General features: G+C 42.8%; 2 protein-coding genes across 8 annotated transcripts in view; one reads left to right on the top strand and one right to left on the bottom strand.

Moving 5' to 3' along the window:
* GSN (gelsolin) overlaps positions 1-10,245 on the top strand; it is a 72,740-nt gene extending 62,495 nt beyond the window's left edge. For all 4 annotated transcript variants that reach the window (XM_040324037.1, XM_040324035.1, XM_040324034.1 and 1 more), the window contains 6 exons: positions 1,880-2,050; positions 4,059-4,233; positions 5,179-5,300; positions 5,400-5,477; positions 7,811-7,871; positions 9,982-10,245. In XM_040324037.1, the coding sequence (XP_040179971.1) occupies positions 1,880-2,050; positions 4,059-4,233; positions 5,179-5,300; positions 5,400-5,477; positions 7,811-7,871; positions 9,982-10,151 (777 nt within the window). In that variant the 3' untranslated portion in view covers positions 10,152-10,245. The remainder of the gene's footprint in view (positions 1-1,879; positions 2,051-4,058; positions 4,234-5,178; positions 5,301-5,399; positions 5,478-7,810; positions 7,872-9,981) is intronic.
* An 87-nt stretch (positions 10,246-10,332) lies between these two features.
* STOM (stomatin) overlaps positions 10,333-21,922 on the bottom strand; it is a 72,491-nt gene continuing 60,901 nt past the window's right edge. For all 4 annotated transcript variants that reach the window (XM_040324040.1, XM_040324039.1, XM_040324041.1 and 1 more), the window contains exons 6-7: positions 19,394-19,528; positions 10,333-12,707 (exon numbers count right to left, since the gene is read on the bottom strand). In XM_040324040.1, coding sequence (XP_040179974.1) covers positions 12,513-12,707; positions 19,394-19,528 — 330 coding nt within the window. In that variant the 3' untranslated portion in view covers positions 10,333-12,512. The remainder of the gene's footprint in view (positions 12,708-19,393; positions 19,529-21,922) is intronic.

Raw genomic sequence — 21,922 nt, 5'->3', positions numbered from 1 at the left:
AGTTGTTGCTTGAAATGTTGTGTTTTTTGTCTTTTAATTGCTGCACTGATTCCCATCAGATGTGATTGTAATACAGGGGTCAAGTCATGGGGAAAAAGGAGTGGGAACTCCCACCCAAGGTCCACTCCCCCACCAAAGAAAAAAAAATGATACGCTCATATGCATAATTACTAAACTGCAAGTTCTTTCTAAATCCCGCGATAACTCGTGGCAGACCTCCACAATGTCTCCTGGGAACAATGACAAAAGCTCCCAGGAGATATTGCCGCATTGAGGAAGTGACGGAATACCCGTACACTACCCGATGAATCCATATACAGGAAGCGGCCAGTAACAAAGGATTACTAAGGTTCGGCTGCCCCTGACAGTGACTCGAGCTGGGTATCGCCGCTTAGTGAAGAATTGGCTCGGGCGGCTCGGCTGCTCTAGTCCTGCAAAGGGAACTGAGTTCCTGCTGTGAAAAAAGTGCAGGAACTCCGTTCCCGCAGGACTTGGGCCCTGATTGTATAAATGTTTGTAATGAAAAGAGGAAGTGGAACTAAAACTTCCTACTTGCCGTCAGTGGGACAGTTATGACTGACACTTCAGGAATTCATTTTCTTGTACCAAGTGTTTAGGTAGAATATCGAAATGTTATTGCACTCTAGATGTGCATCAATTATTAACCTTCCCTCTTCTGCAACTTATAAAGTTCCACGCGATTGCCTCATTTTATAGTCGGTATAAAAACCTCTCTGTATTGTTGCCATTCTCTTCTGCTGCTGGTTCATCAGATGGTACCATCCGTAATAACCGAAAGACAGCCCCTGAATATAGCAATGGCAGACCTGCATCATGCAAGTTATTTGGGTGTTTACCCAATTTCTCTGCTTTAGCCCTCCTTTCCTGCTACTTTAAGCTTCACCTTTTGGGGTATGAAGAGTTTATCCACTAGAAATGTGATGTATTATATGATCACCTTGTGTTAAAGGACCCACACAAGAATCTGGCAGTAATTTGCTATCACCACAAATGGTGAAAGCATGCTCCTTGTGGTTGGTAGAAGGAGAGAATTTGCGCTAAACTTGGGGCAATCAAAGGCCAGTTGGGTGTTCTACATAAGCTGACAAGGAACCTGACAGGAGGAGAGAAAAGTGAGCAAAGGGATAAGTGCCTGTTCACACGCAGTACAGTAACTGACTTTTTTTTAAATTTTTTATCTGCAATGGGAAAACTCCACTCGCTGCCAAGGCACATAGAAAACAATGTTTTTATGTGTGCCTTGACACTGCAGTGCGTTGCACTAAAATGCAGACATGCTGAATTTTAGTGCAGCGCACAGGAAGGCAATGTATGTCCCTGCACAGCAGCGCAACGCACCACACTGAGTGCCATGAATGAAGTGCCACTTTATGCACTTCAAATAAGTTTTCCGCACTAATAAAAATGGTACTGTGTGAAAGGCACATCACCCCCCCCCCCCCCCAATCCCACTGGTTCACTGTAGCTGAAATATAAAACTGCCCATACACTAAACCCCTCTAATTTAATGTGCAGGTCTTTTTATTGTCCAGTCACAGGCTGGCATGACTTGGCCAGCCTGATGACCTGACTTTGTTACTTTTTAGGATTTGCATTCTTTGTCCGGTAAACTGTGTTTGTTAAAGCTGTGTATTTAGATCTTCATTTGAAGCCCTGCTATAATGGGTTCTTAACTGTAAGAGCCATGTCATGCTGTTCCATAAAAAGCTGATTGTATCGGACACTTAAGGAGCTTTAAAAGAAAATTGTTCCTGGTTATTCAAACGTATAAAAATAAATACCAGTATGTTGATCTATGGAAGCTGCAAGCAATGGTATTGCAGGGTGAAATATTAAAACCTGTTTCTGTGATTGGCAGGTCCGTGTGGTGCAGGGTAAGGAGCCACCACACCTGTTAAGTCTGTTTGGTGGGAAGCCGATGATTGTCTATAAAGGTGGGACTTCAAGAGAAGGTGGCCAGGTGCAAGAAGCAGACATTCGCCTCTTCCAAGTCCGTGCATCCTCTTCAGGATATAGCAGAGCTGTGGAGGTAAGTAAATCCTGGGGGCTACTGATTTGTAATTTTAAGGATGTAAATTTAACTGAGCGCCTTTCTAACGTAGCTGGCCTTGTTTGACACGCTGCATACTGATTCCTGCAAGGTGAAGCAGCTTTCCTGCCAGTGATAGGCCTGGAACAGGTTCTCCTTAGATTAAAGTGGATGTAAACCCGAATTATTATTATTACTATTAATAATAATAATAATTATTTGTTGATGTCACAATGTACAGTATAAGATTTCCTATCTGTGCCCAGTCTTGCCACACAGTTAATCCAGCTCTGAGAAATCTTCTTTTTATTGTTCAGTGGAATAAAACGGACTTGCAGAGAAAAACCTTACTCCGTTTCGCCCGCTTGCTGTGAGTGACAGGTTATTTACATATCTCATGCACTAGCCTGGAGACAGGTATTATTTTTAATTCCCATCCCCACTCCTTTTCTGAAGTCATGTGGTTACTTTTCTGGTTTTTGCTTGGATGTTAGTGATCATAGCCGAATTTAGTGTAAGGAATACATAGGGAAAAAATGCATGTTGACAAGGGGAGTGTAGAGGAGGGTGGGGAGTCTACTGACATCACGACTCCACCCACAGAATCTGCAGTTTTTCAGTTCTTATAACAGAGGGGAGACAATTGACAGGTAAGGATACATGCATGAGGCATGTATATCCCTATAGATCACCACTATGGCAGTAGTTTAGAAAGGATGAGAGTGGGTTTACATCCACTTTAAGAATGTAAATGGGTCAGTATAGTGGGGATTTAAATGCACCAAGTACTGTGGCCTCAGTAGCCGGGTTTTACACCATTCTATTTTAAGCTATTCTTAAGGTGTGCACTGTACAAATAAAGTTCTGTTTCACCTGCGCAGGATTTTTATTTGCTAGCATGAGGGTAACTGTTTAGTAGCCAGTCAACTCTTCAACATCTTGAGTCATCTCATTGAACAGCAAAAGTCGCTAATTTAATATTGGGGTGTGTGTGGGGGGGGGGGTGGTGTTACATGCATACATTCCACAAGCCAACTGCCAGCTTTCTGATTTAAGGGAGTGTGTGTTTCTGTGATTTCTCACCCCCCCCCCAATGTAAGTGGGGCGGAAAAAAGTGTCAAATGATTACACCCAAGCACTTAAACTTTTCCAAAATTAAAGCAATAATTCTAAAACGAATATTCACAGTTAAAGGGGTTGTAAAGGTAAATGTTCATCCTAAATGGCTTCCTTTTTTTTTCACCTTAGGTGCAGTCCTCCTTCACTTACCTCATCCTTCGATTTTTGCTTTTAAATGTCCTTATTTCTTCTGAGAAATCCTCACTTCCTGTTCTTCTGTCTGTAACTACACACAGTAATGCAAGGCTTTCTTCCTGGTGTAGTGTCGTGCTCGCCCCCTCCCTTGGACTACAGGAGAGTGAGGACGCTCTCTACGTTGCAGATAAAGGAGCTGTGTGTTAGTGGGCGTCCTGACTCTCCTGTAGTCCAAGGGATCGGGCAAGCACGACACTCCACACCAGGGAGAAAGCCTTGCATTACTGTGTGGAGTTACAGACAGAAGAACAGGAAGTGAGGATTTCTCAGAAGAAATGATGACATTTAAAAGCAAAATCTAAGGATGAGGTAAGTGAAGGAGGACTGCACTAAGGTAAAGGAAGCTATTTAGGGGAACATTATTACCTTTTACAACCCCTTTTAAAGTAGAACTATAGGCAAAAAATACATGTGTATTAAAATATATATATTTTTTTATAAATTATGCTTGACTAAATTTGGTGCGACATAAGTAAATTTAAAGTACCACTTTATTCTCTAGGGCCTCTGCTTTCAGAAAGTATATAATGTTTGGGGGTTTTGACTAATCCTTGGGTCTAAAATTATTTTTTAAACCTGTGTGCAAAAAAACTCAACGCGCTGGGAGCGACACCTTATGACTGTCCTAGGTGGGTCATCTTCATCCACACTGTCCATTTTGGTGGTTAACCCTCTATTTTTGTATATGTTCCAGGTGGATGTGGAAGCCAGCAACCTCAACTCAAATGATGCTTTTGTACTGAAGACTCCCTCAGCTGCATTCCTGTGGGTTGGACAGGGGGCAAGTGATCCTGAAAAGCGTGGGGCCCAGGAACTGCTCAATGTGCTAGGAGTATCAGGGTCACAGATAACAGAAGGCAGTGAGCCAGGTAAGGGTTTTCTAAGAGATTGTCTATTTAAAGCCTTGGGGTCCTTCACACGACTTGTCCTCAGCAGGGATCGATCCACTGAGCAGGCGGATGACGGGTCCGTCTCTGCACACTGTGCGGAGAGGGACCTGTTAAAGCCCCTCTGTCCTCTGTTTTCATCCGATCTTCACAGACTGCCTGTCCATTTTCATCTGATCCGATTCTCCAGACCGATGGAAAATGGGGTTTCCATCTGTCTGGATTTCACTACCAGAATTGGATATCCGCAGACATGTCGCCACTCCATAGGGCTGAATAGAGCGTCCAATCTGGTCTGCCTGAAAAACTGATTGCTGTTTCTTGCTTATGTCCTAAATTGCAACAAAAGGTAAACTTTCTGAAAGTTCCTAAACAGTCTTCATTGTGTTTTTGGGTGTAAATCTCAGATTTGCTTGAATACATAAGAATCATGGCACAGTTTAGCTACGGTGTCTCCCTCCCAGTGTATTAGTGAGCCTGGGAGGGACAGTCTGTGTCCAGCCTTTCAGTCTATGGTGGGCTGCAGCTGGGCATCTGTCCCTAAATGCAGGGACCACTCTGTTACAGGGTTTAGTCCCGTCCAACTGCAGCCGATCATAGACTTTGACAGGCTGCAGGCAGTGAGGCTGGACTCTGCACCTGTCCTTTCTGGTGCACTAAAATGCCAGGAAGAGTCGCCTAGCGGCTCAACAGCCCTGTGTGCAAGGGGCCTAAAATCTAAGATCAGCTGGAGGCACTGATTGTAAATATAATATTCTTCAGTCATATCTCTCTATCCAAAAACTGTCATGAAATGCCTACAATGCTCCTCTTTGCCATATATGAGCCGTGCTTCTTGGTGATCTATACATTAATAATGTCTGCCATGTTTATTCCTATTGCCTGAAGAGGAACTCTGGAACTAACAATGGTCCTCCTTTCTCTTAGATGACTTCTGGGAGGCTCTTGGTGGAAAAGGACCATACCGTACATCTGGTAGACTGAAGGACAGACTCAACGCCCACCCGCCTCGTCTGTTCGCTTGCACCAACAAAACTGGTCGCTTCATTGTAAGTAAAGAGAGGGGGGAAAAAAATGGATGTAGCAAATCCTTTGGGGTGGCATTCACTTCTTGACACGTATTCTTCTCGATGTCTGTCTTATTTCAGATTGAGGAAGTTCCAGGAGAGCAGACCCAGGATGATCTGGCTACAGATGACGTAATGCTCCTCGATGTCTGGGATCAGGTACTGTGAGATAATTGGAGCACCAGAAGCTCTGGCACCTCCAGCAAAATTTGATATAACCTACTGTAAATGCAGTTGTGCTCATAAGTTTACATACCCTGGCATAATTTATGCTTTCTTGGCCGTTTTTCAGAGAATATGAACGATGACACAAACATTTCTCTCATTGTTAGCTGAAGCCATTTATTGTCAATCAACTGTTTACTCCTCCTCCTTTCTTTTTTTTTTTTTTTTTTTAAATGGCAACAAATTACCCAAATGACCCTGATCAAGTTTACATACCCTGGTGATTTTGGCCTGATAATATGCACACAAGTTGACACAAAGGGGTTTGCATGTTTTTTAAAGGTAACCATCCTAGCCTGTAATTTGTGTGTGGTATGTATGTATGTGTGTGTGTGTGTGTGTATATATATATATATATATATATATATATATATATATATATATATATATATATATATATATATATATATATATATATATATATATATATATATATATATAAATAAATTATACACACAATGAGTTTCTGGACTCCTGACAGACCCTTGCAACTTCCATCCAGTGCTGCACTGATGTTTATGGATTCTGAGTCACAGGGAAAGCAAAAGAATTGTCAAAGGATCTGCGGGGGGGGGGAAGGTAGTTGTATAAAACAGGGATATCCAAGGAATTGAGTGCCATTTGGGGTTCTGTTGAAACCAAACTATGGTCAAGTAGACCAATTAATTTCAGCCACAACTGCCAGGGAAATTGTCCGGGATGCAAAAAAAAACCCCACAAAACCTCAGGTAAAATACAGGACTCTCTGAAAACATGTGGTGTGGCTGTTTCAAGATGCACAATAAGGAGGTACTTGAAGAAAGATGGGCTGCGTGGTCGAGTCGTCAGAAGAAAGCCATTACTATGCAAATACCACAAAGTTATCCCGCTTACAATACGCCAAACTGCACCGAGACGAGCCACAAACCTTCTGGCACAGTCATTTGGAGTGATGAGACCAAAATTCCGCTTTTTGGCCACAACCATAAACGCTTCCCTTGGAGAGTCAACAAGGGCTATGATGAAAGGTACAGAGGTGGATCGCTGATGTTTTGGGAAAGTGTGATCTACAAAGGCACAGGAAATTTGATCAAAATTTGCAAGATGAATGCAGTATGTTATCAAGAAATACTGGAGGAACATTTGCATTCATCAGCCAGAAAGCTGCACATGGGGTGTACTTGGAAATTACCACATGACAATGATCCAAAACACAAGGTCAAGTCGATCTGTCATTCGCTACAGCAGAATAAAGTGAAGGTTCTGGAGCGGCCATCTCAGTGTCCTGACCTCAAAATCATTAAGACACTCTGGGGAGATCTCAAACATGCAGTTCATGCAAGACAGACCAAGAATTTACAGGAACTGAAGGCTTTTTTCCAAGAGGAATGGGAAGCTTTACAATCTGAGAAGATAAAGAGCCTCATCCACAAATACCACAAAACACTTCAAGCTGTCATTGATGGTAAAGGGAGCAATAAACGGTATTAGGTACTGGGGTATGTAAACCTTTGATCAGTGGCATTTAGGTAGTTTCTGTTGCGATTTATGATTTTAAAAAGGGTAAACACAGTTGACTGATAAATGTCTTGAGCCAAACACTAACCATGAGGTTTTTATTTTATTTTTTTAATTATTATTCTGTGACGGCAGGTGGGGGGGGGGGGGATCTTCTCCCCGCTGTCACAATTTGAAAACGAGGCATCGCCCACATGGCCGTGTCATTCATTGTTTCCTATGAATGAATGGACTACAGGTTCCATAGAAGCTGATGGCTTGTAGCTCTCAATGAACTTGAGTGCTCTTGTAGCTGACCTTCCTGCTATCAAGTAACAAGATATGGATAGACGGCTTTCCTGAGAGTCTGCAGGAACCTGACATTGCACCTGCGATCTACTCTGCAGGATCCTTGGAGAAAAAAAAATGCCTTTTTTTTTTTTAAAGGTGAACTTGGCCCTTTAAATTCTTAAAAAGGCTCAGGCCCGCATACTTGACATGCATCCTGCAGAGAATTTGCAGTATAAGGGGCCCTGGTGAGGATCTGCAACTTCAAATTCTGGCATTGTATCACCTGCTGTCAGAATCCACCAAAAATTATCAATATTAAACAGAATCTACCCCGGAGTGTTGTCTCTTGTGATCTTCTCCTATATTTGCTATTCACCAGAAACATGATGTAGGTGACTAGCGTGCAAGCTTGCTCTTTTTCTAAAATGACTAGCGCTGTCTGTTTTGGTACAAGGTCTGATTCCAGTAAATATTATATCATTATTTTTTTTTATTTTTAGGTGTTTGTCTGGATTGGTAACGAAGCTCAAGAGGAAGAGAAAAAGGAAGCCGTTGCCTCTGGTAACTTTTTTTTTTTTTTTTTTTTTTTTTTTTTCTATTTATAAACGTTTCTATACTCGGCCTCTGATTCCTTTTATCCTCTGGGCTGTTTCGGAGAATGAAGAGAAGGTCTTCCAGGCAAATGTTATTACTCTACTTGAAAACCAAACTTTAATGGGTTGGTTGCTTCACCTCAACATTACCTCTTAACCACTTCAGAGCCAGCTTGTTACACCCCTATCTTTTATATGCCATTTTTTTTTTTTTTTTTTCCACTGCTGTGCTAGTTTTGAGTGATAATTGGTGTCGTACAACAAATGAACCAAATGACATTTAACCAAATTAATTTTTATATTGATGGAGCTTTCTTTTGGTGGTATTTAATCGTTTTTTCCTTCTATAGTGTTAAAAAAAAAAACTATACTACTACTTTAGTATAAAATAACTTTCCACAAATTTTTTTTTTTTAATTTAAAAAGAAAAACTGCTGGTATTGAGGTGGTTAAAAGATGAGGCGCATGTAAAGTCAAAGTTAACTTTTGTAAACCAAAAAAACAAGTGCACATATTTTTCAAGGGGAAAAAGATGTGCATTTATTTTCCACAGGAGCTCACCGAGCATTGCACTCGTGATTAGCAGATTACGGCTACAATGTTGGATTTCTACAGTGGGCTCAGATGAACGCAGTGAAACATGTTACACCCTTAATATGTGTAACTGATTCTAAAGGTGTAGTTATTTTAACCTTTAACCACTTCCCGCCCAGCATTTAGCAGACTGATGGCCGGGCAGTAGTTCAGTTATCCTGACTGGGCGTCATATGACGTCCAGCAGAATGACTGTCGGCGAGCGCCCGTGGAGCGTGGCGGTCGGTGGTGCGGCATGTCAGTCTGACACATCGATCTTGGTAAAGAGCCTCTGACGGTGTAAACAGGAAGAGACATTTATTGGCTTTTCCTTACTCACGTCTGACAGACACGAGTAGAGGAGGGCTGATTGGCGGCTCTTCTGACAGGGGAGTCTGTGCTGATTGTTTCAGTGCAGCCCCCCCATCCCTCTGGATTGCCCACACTGGACTGCCAGGGATAACGGCCACACATGGATGAGCAGGTATACCCCACATGGCCACCAGGGATGCCAGTCGGTGCTCTAAAATGCCAATCAGTGCCCATCAATGGTGCCAGTCAGTGCCCACTGTGAATGCCCGTCAGTGATTCTAACCTGTGCTACCCATAAGTAATCGGTGCCGCCTCATCAGTGAAGGAGAATACTAATTTTATGAAATTTTCAAACAAAATTGCACAAAAATAAAAACCCCAGCAGTGATCAAATGCCACCAAAAGAAAGCTCTATTTCTGGGAACAAAATGATTAAAAAAACTTGGGTACAGTGGTACAGCAGGAAGGGGGGTGTACGAGCCTGGTATTGAAGTGGTTAAAATGTACTTACAGAAAGTCTTCTGTAATTGGGAGTGAAAGAACATTTTTGTGTGTCGTTTGTCATGTTACAATCCTAAATCCTTTATTTCTAAATTCTAGTACTAGTTCTCTAAACGGGAGTGAGTGCTGTTCTGCACTGTGGCCAAATGTTTGTGATACCCTTACCATCACATCCTATAAGTTTGTTGAAAAACCCATTCCTTAACCATGGGCACAAATATGACATTGTCCCCCTCCCTTTCCTTGCAGCTAAAACTTCTTCTGTCTGTACTCTTCTGGGATGGCTTTCTACAATATTTTGGACTGTTGTTTGTGAGGTCAGACCTGGCTCACTATTGGCATTCCAATTCATCCAATCAGTGTTCAGTAGGGTTGAGGTCGGGGTTCTGTACAGGTCACTTGCATTCCTTTACCCCAAATTCTTTAAACAATGTGTTTTGTTGACCTTGACAATTGACAGTCATGATGTAACAGAAAATGGCCTCCTACAAAGTGTCACCACAAGCTTGGAAGTCCACAGTTGTCTAATTTTAATTATTTACAGTCCCTTTCACTGGAAACGCCTGCACTCAATTTTTTTAGGTGCCCACACACCTTTTGGCTGTAGTCCATCAACTACCAGGGATCAATCTACTAATTATACGTTTTAAGTAGATTATATACAGATTGTCATTTCAGCCTTTGTTTTTCAGCATCCAAATACATTGAAAGCGACCCAGCCAATCGTGACAAGAGAACTCCTATTGCCGTCATCAAGCAAGGCTTTGAGCCACCGACATTCACTGGCTGGTTCTTGGGTTGGGACAATGATTACTGGGCGGTGGATCCCCTGGAGAAAGCCCTGGCGGAACTGAACATGTGAGACGTGGTCACTGAGTGCGGTCCCTGTGCCTTCACTGCCTCTAGAATCTTCCAGAGACGTTAAATAACTCCCCCCCCCCCCCCCCCCCCCCACTAGCTGTGCAATAACCAAAAAACTTTTGTTATACCTTCCAGTGCAACTTTTGGATATTTAAGTAATAAAAGCTTGAACGAATCCTGAGTGCAGCCCAATTCTTTTAATGTGTATGTGGTAATGATATTGCTGTTAAATATATTGCATTCAGGCTGCACTAAATCTGGATAATTTAATTGCTCATTCTGAATTCCTAGAATAAATAAAGGCAGAACAGACAAAACATTTTAAATACATCATTTACTTAACAACTGTATAGAAAAAGACCTTAATTACATAAGATCTGTTCAAAATAATGTTCTTCTAATCAAGCTGTTTAGTTAAAAGCAATGTCTTCTGAAATTTAGGAACTTTGTAACAAAACCAACAAATATAAAAACTGTTTACAAGAATATAGTTAAGAAGCTGAATAAAGGGCCAGTTCACACTGTTGCAATGCAGGGACCCTGTGAATCCACTGCGCGTTCCCCCATCGCCTGTCTATCGGCAGCAGTTCATACTGCCTTATGCGACCTGCTGGGAGTGTGAATTGACACACTCACCCCCCCCCCCCCCCAATCAGTTTGCATATCGCAGTGCGATCTGCAAATTCAGAAAGGAATCTGATCGCATGTGTGTGAACACCCATGCGATCCGATTCTGCTGCGGACCAAAAAAGGGTTCTGTGCAAGTTTGGTCCAAATGCGATGCAAGGCCAGCCATACTATCTGTATGGCTGAATTTGCATCGCACGTGATTTGCACTGCAGTACGGTGCGAATCGCATGCCATCACAAAGCAGTGTGAAGCGGCCCTAAAGATTAAAGAAAACAGAAGGCATTTTTAACAGCAGCAGTGACCCGAATTGCCCCTCTGGGGGGCTGCAAGTCATCCTTTCACAGTGGGTGTTTGTCAAAATGATCAGTAGATACAGGGGAGGTGTAGTTAGCTGTAGCTCTATGCAGGTTTTATGTCTCTGCAGGTTTTGTCTCTGTAAGTTTGCTCCCAGTCCACAATACAGCCCGTCTGTTGGTCATCGAACCTGTTCCAGTCGGGAAGCTAGAAAGGACCATGCCTACCTTCCCCCCCCCCCCCCTTGTACATTTTTAATTGGGATTGGGTCTTGTAAAGAATTTTGTTTACTGTTATGTCCTATTTATTCAGCAGAAAGGACCGGTAAAGAGGTGTGGAGCTCTGACAGTCACTTTTGGTTGTCCAGGATGCTCTGTAGGTGTGTAAGCCACACTATTTACGACACAAGCTGCTACACAAAGATGTTGCTGGCATACAAAGATCGATTCGCTAGCACATTACAACACTCTTGTGTTAGCTTGTGTTCCTTGAATATGCTTTGAAAAACTATAAGTTTGTGATTTGGACTGCGGAGGGGCTGCCTGCAGAACACTTCAGTAAGTATCAGACAGGAAATGAGCTCTGAAGAAAAATAATTCATTTTGGGACCTAAACCTTTTTTTTTTTTTAAACTAGACTATAAAAAGGAAATGCAAATGAATGGAATTCCTACATCACCCATACAATTAGGAGGGTGGTCCCAAAAGCAAAACTACAGTAAACTACGAATTCCCAGATCCGTAAGTCTTTCTATACCAGCTAGTAAAGGGCCAGTTCACATGGAAAACGCAAAAGTGGCATTTCCTTGTATTAATCAGCACTCAGCTTTCATGTGTTTTGTCCTTGTGGTAGAAATTTTACACTTGGTGTCTTGTACAGAAAAATGTAAAAGAAAATCCAATGGAAATGTTAGCTGTGGAGCTTCAGCATATTGTCAAACCGTACTGTCTTCTTTTTCATATACGGTACTATTTATTTTTTTGCCAATATTTTTGGTTATCTTTTTGCCTCCCATGAGATTTTGTGGCTCTTTATTACTTCCTGTTCTGCATGGTTGCATTGCAGCCAGCTGCAGTTTTACTGAACTAGGTGAAAAAGTTTGCATAGTAGCAAGCCTGGACAACAAAACCAAATGATCTCACTGTTCTGAGCCATAAACTAACCAAGAACGTTGACTGGTTGCTATGAGTTGCTGCAAGTGGCTTTTGCAGTGCTGTAATAAAGCCATACACAGGTTGGGTTGTCACAACTAACATCTTGAAACATTCAGACGTCTTGCAGATAAATTATTCAATATAAATGTGATATGTAAAAATATTTTTGTGCCTGACTTGACAGGGCAAAGCTAAATTAAAAAAATGGTCTTTATAGGCATTGTGAAATTATAGGCAATGCATTGATACATAGAACTTTTTTTTTTCTAAAACGTGGCGGGGTGCTATTTCCTGCCACTCATCACACCCTGCAGCATATCGATGGGCAATGGGAAGATGATGGTGGAATTCTTTTCTGCAGCGATGGTTGTCAGTGTCTGGAGGTATCGGAGCTGCAAGGCGGCCGGGGACTCTGAGATTACAATGGAAGCTTCTTTAAGAGCTCTGGAAGCGTTCATCTCGCCTTCTGCTGCAATTACCTGAGGAGAGACAATATTCAATAACAATTTGTTTAATCCTCTGGATTAGTAGTTGGATATACATGTCTTATGTCTCTGGGAACAAACAATTTATCAGTGCCAAATTATTTAAAGGAAAAGGAACTCCTTTGTAGAATTGCAAAGAACAGTATTTGCTCATAACAACCATCAGACTTCTTTTTCTTTCCTAGGAATACATTGCCTTGAATAAAACTTTGGACAAAAACTCTTTTGAAAAATACAAGCCACCTAGCAATGTGGCTTCACTGCTTAAGCTGCCAACCTGTAACATTTATGCAGATCAGATGGATAAAATTCAAGTTTTTATATACAACCTTGTCCTGGTTCAGCGACAAATCATTGAACCTAGAAGCATAGCATGCCAAGCCTCTAGGTCAGGGATTGGACACTGGTAAACAAAACTGTAGGCCAGCCCAGAAGAATTCCTACTACCAGCATGCCTTGTTTGCTGGCATTCTAAGATCATTCAGGTCTGTTAGTGTTAAAGCGGGGGTTCACCCTATGAACGGAATTTTTTTTTTTTTTTTTTCTACTACCATAAAATCAGGCATTGTAGCGCGAGCTACAGTATGCCTGTCCCGATTTTTTTTTTTTTTACCCCCGTACTCACCTTGTAATCGTTCATCGAAGATACCGGGGAATGGGCGTGCCTATGGAGACGGAGGATGATTGACGGCCGGCTCTGGCGCATCACGCTTCTCCGGAAATAGCCGAAATAGGCTTGGCTCTTCACGGCGCCTGCGCATAGCCTGTGCGCAGGCGCCGTGAAGAGCCGAGACCTACTCCGGCTGTCTTCGGGGAGAGTGACGTGCCAGGGCCGGCCGTCAATCATCCTCCCTCTCCATAGGCACGCCCATTCCCCGCGGGAGCCAAAATCTACGATGTCCGATTACAAGGTGAGTCCGGGGTTAAAAAAATCGGGACAGGCATACTGTAGCTCGCGCTACAATGCCTGTCTCGATGGTAAAATCATGTGGGTGAGGGTGAACTACCGCTTTAAGATTATAGAAACTGGGTTCCAGGCGCTAATGACTTAAAAATCACCCAAAAGTATGATATTTTACAGCTATACCAGGCTGCTGTCCAGTGGCATAGGATTGGATGCCAAGTTTCGCCACAGGTCAAATTTCTAAAGAATTTTCTTTAGAAAATCTTTCCTAAAAATTCTCGTTTGTATTTTGCACCATTAGTGGGCTGCAGCAACAGTGTATTTTCGTGTGGCCATCGAATTTGAGTAATCTGATATGTTGGAAATTTTTTTGAAACAAACTATGTTCTAATCCATGATGGGAGAATCGTGCAAGAAATGTAATCGAAAAAGAAATGCGCATGTGCAAGAAAAGGAAATTCCCGTAAAGAAAAGAAGATTCCCAGCCACAAATTATTTTCTGTAGCAACATGAGGTGAAATTGAAGGCTTGGTTGGTCAAATTTCGAAATCAATGGTGGCATCAGATCACAAAATGTTCAGCTGCAGTGTGCATGAGGCCTAAAAATTCAAAGGTGTATCAGTAGTAAAATAATAAGCCCTTAAACTCCCCTCCTTATTTTATGTGCCCATGCACACACGGAAGTGTTTTCTTTTTTTACGTTTATTAGCAGGGGAGTTCATCGGCTGTTGTCTGAATGCCCTAGAATTGCATTTATGAGCAGTTCTTCTGACCACAAAAAAACTCTGAACTCCTCATTAACTCTAGGTACGCTTTAGCACTTCAGTGTTCATCACTCCAGTCTGGCCCAAAAAAATTAAGTCAGCAGCTACTGACTTTATAAGGACCCTTACCTGTCCAGGGATTCAGCGATGTTGGTACCTGCGCCGATTCTTCAATCTGTTTCGGGTGCAGGCTTGGATAAGGGAAACCGGCAGTAAAGCCTTCCTGCTTAACAGCTAGTTTCCTACTGCATAGGCGGGAGTTGTGCTGTATTCCCTGAATTGTCCTGCAGTCTTCTGCGACTTGTGTCGCCAAAAAGTCTGCAGGAGGAGGGGCCGGACATGAGGTCGTAGATCGTTGCAGCAATCTGGGGGGGGGGGGGGGGAGAATTGAATAAAGCTGCTGCTCCACTTTTCTAGCGTTGATCCCTCTTGTTAATGAAGCATTTGGTTATGACAGCCACTCGTGCTCCAAATTCAAGGAGAGATTAAATATGTATGCTCCAGGTGGGTTTGACACACGGTCCTTTTTTAATCTTCTTCTGTATATTCAGGTGCACGCATTGCTCATCCAGCCACATACACCAGGACACAATTTTATGTACTATTATTTTAAATTCTATTGCACTTGTTCCATAATAGACAGTAATGGAATTCCATACTATTTACAAATCTCTATTTGTAAAGTAGGTAGGGAGCAGTGGATTATTCCAAAGAACGTCTATAAAGTGTTTGCTTGGCAACATTCCATACATACCAAGCCTAGGAATAGAAGGGAAGCATACCATGTAAAAAGGTTGGCTTACTGTGAGACCTGTGCCAGATGAGTTGCAGAGCTGGAGTCCTTTTTACACAGGGCACTGTGTTTTGTGACATCTGTGCCCATTCTGTTTATGTCCACCTTCTTACAGTGAACTGTGGTGCACCCAGGATGGCTTTATTGGTGGTTAGATGTACTGTAAATTTCCATTTACATCAGGGGGCTTGAAGACTAGAGCAGTGTGCTAGCAGGACGGTAAAAAAAAGTCCTGCTAGCAGCATCTTTTGAGGCACTGTAGGAGCGGTGTATTCACCACTCCTAAAGCGCCCCTGCCCATTGAAATCAATGGGCAGCACCGGCGGTTTTAGCCCTTTCTCGGCCACTACCGGGGGTTAAAAGCGCCCCCACTTGCGGCTGAAAAATGCTGCAAAAACGATAAGTGCCGATAAAAATGGCAGCGCTTTACCACCGCCCCAGTGTGAAAGGGCTCAAAGGAAAGTTGGTTGTCATTCCAGGTATTGGGGACCGTGGGTAAGATTTACTACAACAGGTGTACACAGAATCTGGTGCAGATGTGCATAGTGACCAATCAGCTTCTACCTTCAGCTTGTTCAATTTAGCTTTGCCAATAAAACCTAGAAGCCAACTGGTTACTATGCAGAGCTGCACCAGATTTCGTAAATATCCCCCACTGTCATCAAGTAACTTTTTTTCAGGCTGTCCACATATATATTTTAAATTGGTGCTTGCTTATCCTGCTATAGCAATTTATCATGCCTTTTGTCAGTAATGTAATTTTCTTCCCCATCTGACACTTTTAGCAGTGTCGGAGGCTTTGTATTGTGGGCAGGGGGGCTGTGGCCCCGGGCGCAATATTTAGGGGGGGGGGGGGCGAATTTTCACGGTCCCCCCTCATTTATGTTCCGTGTGTCCCCAGCACTCCGGCCGCCATGTTGAGTGTCCGGCGCCCTGTGATTGGGCGTATGGCGGTCATGTGAGGCGTAGGGCTGGCCTGTCTGCATTAGCGGTTGTTGCTGAAGTCCCGCCTCCGGACATGACCCCCTTACGCCTAATCCCAGTGCGCCGGGCACTAAACAAGGCAGGGAGACTAGCAAAAATGTCGTCGTCCGAGAAAGGCAATACTGTAGGGAGCAGGACAGTATAGTTGGTGGTCAGTGAAGTAATCGGGTTGGTCAGGGACTCTGAGTGTCTAAGTCTGCAGGTTGGGGGGGGGCGCGCAAATTTCTTGCCTTGCCCCGGGTGCTGACAACCCACGCTACACCACCAATTGTAGGCCCTGTACTGGCCCAGACATCACCAAGGTGTCTGGCTGCTGCCCATGACTCTTCCAATGCCTGAAGCTGTTAGTGCCTGCATATTACCATATTGGACAGTAAGCGCTGGTTCACACTAGGCTGCAGGAGTAAAGCTGTGCGTGTTCAGCTCAACTCTCATGGCTTCACTCCCGCTTGTCAGTCCTGATTTTGGACGCGATTAGACACATCTGTGCAGATGTCAATGTAAATCGCGGGCCGAAGTTGCAAAAAGTAGTACAGAAACTACTTTTTGAAATCTGTGCAGCGCCATACCGATTTGACATGTCAAATTGAACCAGGGCTAAATGCCAATGCTCAGTCCAGGCAGGGAAAACTCGGGCTGTTCCCGCTGGCTTTTCAGGCAGCAATATTGAGGGCTAAGAGGGGGTTGGGAGGGAGCAGTGAGGTCTGCCTGGAAGTTTTAGAGTCTGAATGAATAAAAAAAACTAACTAAATCACTGTTACTTGCAAAGAGCGGAATAAATAGTTTTGCGCTAGTTGTAAAAGCAGTGGCTCGATCACATGATATAGAAATATAGGTCAGGAAAGGCCCCGCTTCCTCTTGCAGTCTTAAAGGGTGGGAAGCTTTCATTTATATCTAGAGCCGCCCCAGAAAACATTAGTATACAGACCTGAATGTGACCCAAATTGTTAAATGACATGTTCTGCCTCGGGAAGGGAAGCATCAATCTCTGAATAGGGTTAGGTCATTGATGCACTGGCCAATTTTCTTCTGTAGTAGATCTAAACTGTATGTGTGGCAGTTGCTGCGGTAATTAAATTCAGCCCCATCATTTTAAATGGGCTGCCGATGCAACCTATTACCCAAAGAATTGTACCTGACCACCCCCCCCCCCTTTTTTTTTTTTTTAATTGGGTGCATTAGACACTATGAGTTGGGGTGCCATTTAAAAGGGATGACACAGCAACACATGGTACAGTACATGTTTTTGCTGTTGCGTGTAGGAAGCATTAATTTTACCACTATATCAGGAAAATTCAGGTATCTGCTCCCACTTTTGGGCATAGATCGCCGCACAATGTGTGCAACGTCCAGCCCCCCCCCCTGCTGTCTTCTGGGGGAGACACAGGTCCCAAAAGACAGCAGGGACCATTCAGATCGCAAAGCACGACAGGAAAAAGGCTGCGATACCGCAAGGTTTCACTTCCTGTTTCCCTTAGGAAGGATGTTGGCGCCTGCACTCAGAGCCGAGGGATGGGTTGGCTTCAGATAAGGACATTGTAGGCTCCCTGACCAGGTAAGTAGGGTTGCCACCGCATCCCTTTAAAACCGAACACATATGAATTACACAGGTTCTGAGGCTAATTTAATTTAGATAAGGCTCCACTTGAGTTCAATTACCACCTTAATCAGCCACAGAACCTGTGTAATTCATATGTGTTCTGTTTTAAAGGGATGAGGTGGCAACCCTACAGGTAAGTGTCCTTATATTAAAAGTCAGCAGCTAAAGTATATGTATGTGCTGACTTTAAAAAAAAAATTCCCAGGTGGAACTCCTCTTTAATAGCTGAGCACCAACCTTACTCAAATCACAAGATTTCTGTCAGGATCAAAAAGTATTGTACTGCACTTAGGAACAGATATACAAACTGCTTACGATGTTGTATACAAATTAACAGACCAAAAGGGGGCAAAGAATAGAAGTTGACTGGAAGGGTTATATTAACTTTATAAAAAAAAAAAAAAAAAACGAGCGTATGAATGTATGTGGCCTCGGCTTTGGGGGTTATACCAGGATGATGCCGAGCGGGCGGTTGGCTTTCCAGGGATAACAACTGATGCGGCTAAAAGTCGCTCGGCTGTTTTCTTGGAGGTGCGGGAGGGGGACATTCCCGCCACCTTCCGTCGCTCTTACTGGGCCTCCCGTCCCACTGGGAGACCCGATACGCCCCTTTTGGCGCCTACAGACAGACTGGCATGAAGCCGGAAACTGCTTCGGTCTCCCGTATGTAAACACGGAAGCAATGGCACTTCCGGTTTTCTCGGCTGCCAATGGTGCCGGTTTAAAAAATAAAATAAAAAAAGTATTCAGAATCACAGTTTTTGGTGATCTGAATACTTTAAAGTACAAAGGATGTATTTGGGGTCCTTTTAGACTGCCAATCTCTCCATAAAGAGTACCTGTCATCATCAAGGAATATTTACATTCCTCGTAACAGCAATAAAAGTGATAAAAAACAGAGCCCCTGTCCCCATGAGCTAGCGCAACAAAAACGCATACGCAAGTCACGCTTGCATACGTAAACGGCATTTAAATCACACATGTAAGGTATCGCTGCGATCGTCAGAGCGAGAGCAATAATTCTAGCACTAGAGCTCCTCTAATTCTAACCTGGTAACCGGTATTTTTTTTTTTTTTTTTTAACGTGTCACCTATGGAGATTTTTAGTTACCTTAGTTTGTGCGCAATGTCAAAGTGTGACATCTTTGGTATCTATTTTACTCAGTGTAACATCATCTTTCACAAATTGGGCCAATTTTACAGTTTTAAAAAAAAAAAAAATTATTATTCAAAAGTGTATTTTTCCCCCAAAAAATTGCATTTGAAAGGCCACTGCACAAATACTGTGTGACATAAAATATTGCAACACTCGCCATTTTATTCTCTACTAAAATATATGGGGGTTCTAAGTAATTTTCTAGCAAAAAATGCAGATTTTAACTTGTAAGCGATAAAATGTCAGAAATAGGCTTGGTCACAAAAGGGTTAAAACCCAAGCTCCAGTTTCTGACCTGTGGTAGCAGTGTTGTTGGCACTACATGGTTTAACTGCTTCCTGCTAATTCACCTAAAGATGCATCACATTAGCCCCTCTTCATAGCAGCAAGGCTTATGTAATCAGAGCTCTTCTGTTGCATGCTGTATACACAAGGACAATTAACCCTCTTCCCTACACACACACAGCCTGACAGCTTACCTTGGCTCTTGCTTCCCTGGTAGCCTCCGCCTCTGCTGCCATGGCCCGCTGAAGTTGAACTGGCAACTTGACATCCTTGATCTCTACACGCTCCACTTTGATACCCCAGTCATCAGTGGCGACATCAAGCGTGGACTGCAAACAGAAAAAGTACCCACATATTTGAGGATTGAAAAATCTTTAAATGGGACTGTCTTGGCATTTAAAAATAAAATAAAAATTAGAAATTAACTTTAAAACCTCCTACTTGACCCAAGCATATCAAACCGGTTAAATTTACTCTTGCACTAGGATTGCATATCTCAATTTTTTTTTTTCTGTCTGTTACCAAAGTTGTCAATAGACACTTTTGCAGGAGGTATTGGGCTTGGTATATGGATTTACGTCAAATAAGGTATCCCTGGATTTCTTTTATCAGACGATTTCTTATGATTGGCTGCCAGAAATTAGCTGGGAGAAGCATGGCTAAAATGATACTAGGGTGTCTTCTTTCTGTATTTAACACTAATTATACTTTTGTACAGATTTCCTGACACTTCATATGTTCAGGACTGAACTAGACGGCTTTAAGAAACCAAATAACCGTTAGTAATTGTCACCATGAAGGAGAACAGAACCTTTAAAAACTTATTTTGTTGAGATCACACATCTACTATGGATTCAAAGAGGTAGTAAACCACCTCCCCCCATACTAGCTCATTATGTGGCACTTACCGGAGATCATAGCCCCTGAAGTCTTCCTCGTCCCCCTCCATGTCTCCTTGCATCTTCTTCCCGTTATCGCCGCTCCGGCGCTGTGATTGTCCAGAGCGGCAATGGCGTCACTCCCACATATGCGCGGGAATACGGCATTAACCCTGGTCATGCCATTAAGAAAAACTGCACTTTCAGTGCGCCTGCGCCGTAGACATCGGCGCCTGCAATTACTGTAAATATCTCCTAAACCGTGTAGGTTTAGCAGATATTTCTTGCACCTACAGGTAAGCCTTAATCTAGGCTTACCTGTAGGTGCAAGGTGTGTGGTTGGGTTTACAACCACTTTAATTGATCCAGGATTAGGTCTATGTCTGACTCCATATACCATTTGTTCCTACATTTTTGTAGCAGACTAGCATTGTCAACTTTTTTCCTCTTGAAAAAGAAAGGCTCAACCTTGTGTAGCTTGCCGGCGCCATACTCCATGTATTTCACAGAATTGTTTTTGCAGTTTCTGTGTAATGGAAAAATAGGCAAAAGTTAGTTTCACTCTACCCTGCCTCGCTGCCCGACGCTGTGATGGAAATCTTTCCAGAGATTATCCAAGTGAAATGCTGAGTCAACTGTTCTGCATTGACGATTGTTTGCAAACTAAAAATTAATTCTTTCGATTTTTAAAAATGAATATTTTTTTTTATAAAATGTTATCAATGTTAGTTTTAGTTTTTGCCTAGTTTAACCCGGACAACAAAATCTGCCAGACATTTACAGAGTATTGCGGCTCCCCAGAACATCTATGCACATTGTTTGGATTTTGTAGGCGCTGTGCCGCATGGAATTCAAGTTTACAGATTGCAATACAAATGTGAGGAATCAAAAGCGGGAATTTCTTTCCATTTATGTAGATAGGTAGGCAGCAAAGCCGCTGTGTCTATTCATTCCTCAGCACCAAACACTTTCCCTGTTCCCTCTATCGCAGTCCATTTAAAAGCAGATCTCGAGTCAAAGATAAACAACATAAAATTAATAGCATATTAAAAGATGGAATAGCTACACCAGATTTTGCTGCAATAGTCATCTTGAGTCCAGATATTTCCTCCACAGCCCTTTTTTTCTGCTACCAGATATCCTCAGTCTGATGGCTAGAATTATTCAGTCCACTTCCTCTGAGCCCAGGTCATTCTAAGCACTCCCCAGCCTGTTATTAAACAGGGAAAAGAGAAACCGCAAAGTTCTGAGCTTAGCTCTCTGCTTTCTCTTCCTAATAGCATGTTTCTTGTTTGCACATAAGGGTGCATTCACCCCTGCGACTGGACCCACACTCCACTTAGCTTTACTTTCAATGGGGCTGCCTCCTGCAGGAATCCCACTGGGGTTCTCACATCTAACCAGTGCTGGTGTATTAGCAATCTAAACCGACTGGTTTCTTGAGCATATTCTTCCTCTCTCCAGCCTTGCTGTACAGAGACTACAGGGGGCTGATTCCAGGGCCAAATTAGAGGGTACTAGGGATTGTGCACCCAAAAACTCAAACAATATATATATATATATATATATATATATATATATAAACACACACTCTGACTGATTGGTTTCAGTAGTTACCTTTTTTTCATTATTTATTTTACAGGAGCCCCAGGTTTTGGTGAAATATCAGGGGTATAAAATGGGAAATCTGCACCACTTAGGGTGTGCACAGGCATGCACACCTATGAGAATACAATATATAATGAGCCCTAAGGGACCAAAAACATAAGATTCTGCCCAAAGGAGTGCATTACGCTCAGAATGCAGGGATCAGGAGTGTGTTGCGCTCAGAATGCAAGGATCGGG

This window comes from Rana temporaria, chromosome 9 (assembly GCF_905171775.1).
Source record: "Rana temporaria chromosome 9, aRanTem1.1, whole genome shotgun sequence".
NCBI classification, from domain to species: Eukaryota; Metazoa; Chordata; class Amphibia; order Anura; family Ranidae; genus Rana; species Rana temporaria.
The sequence above is the reverse complement of the archived record's forward strand: the minus strand, read 5'-3'. Positions and strand labels throughout refer to the sequence as shown.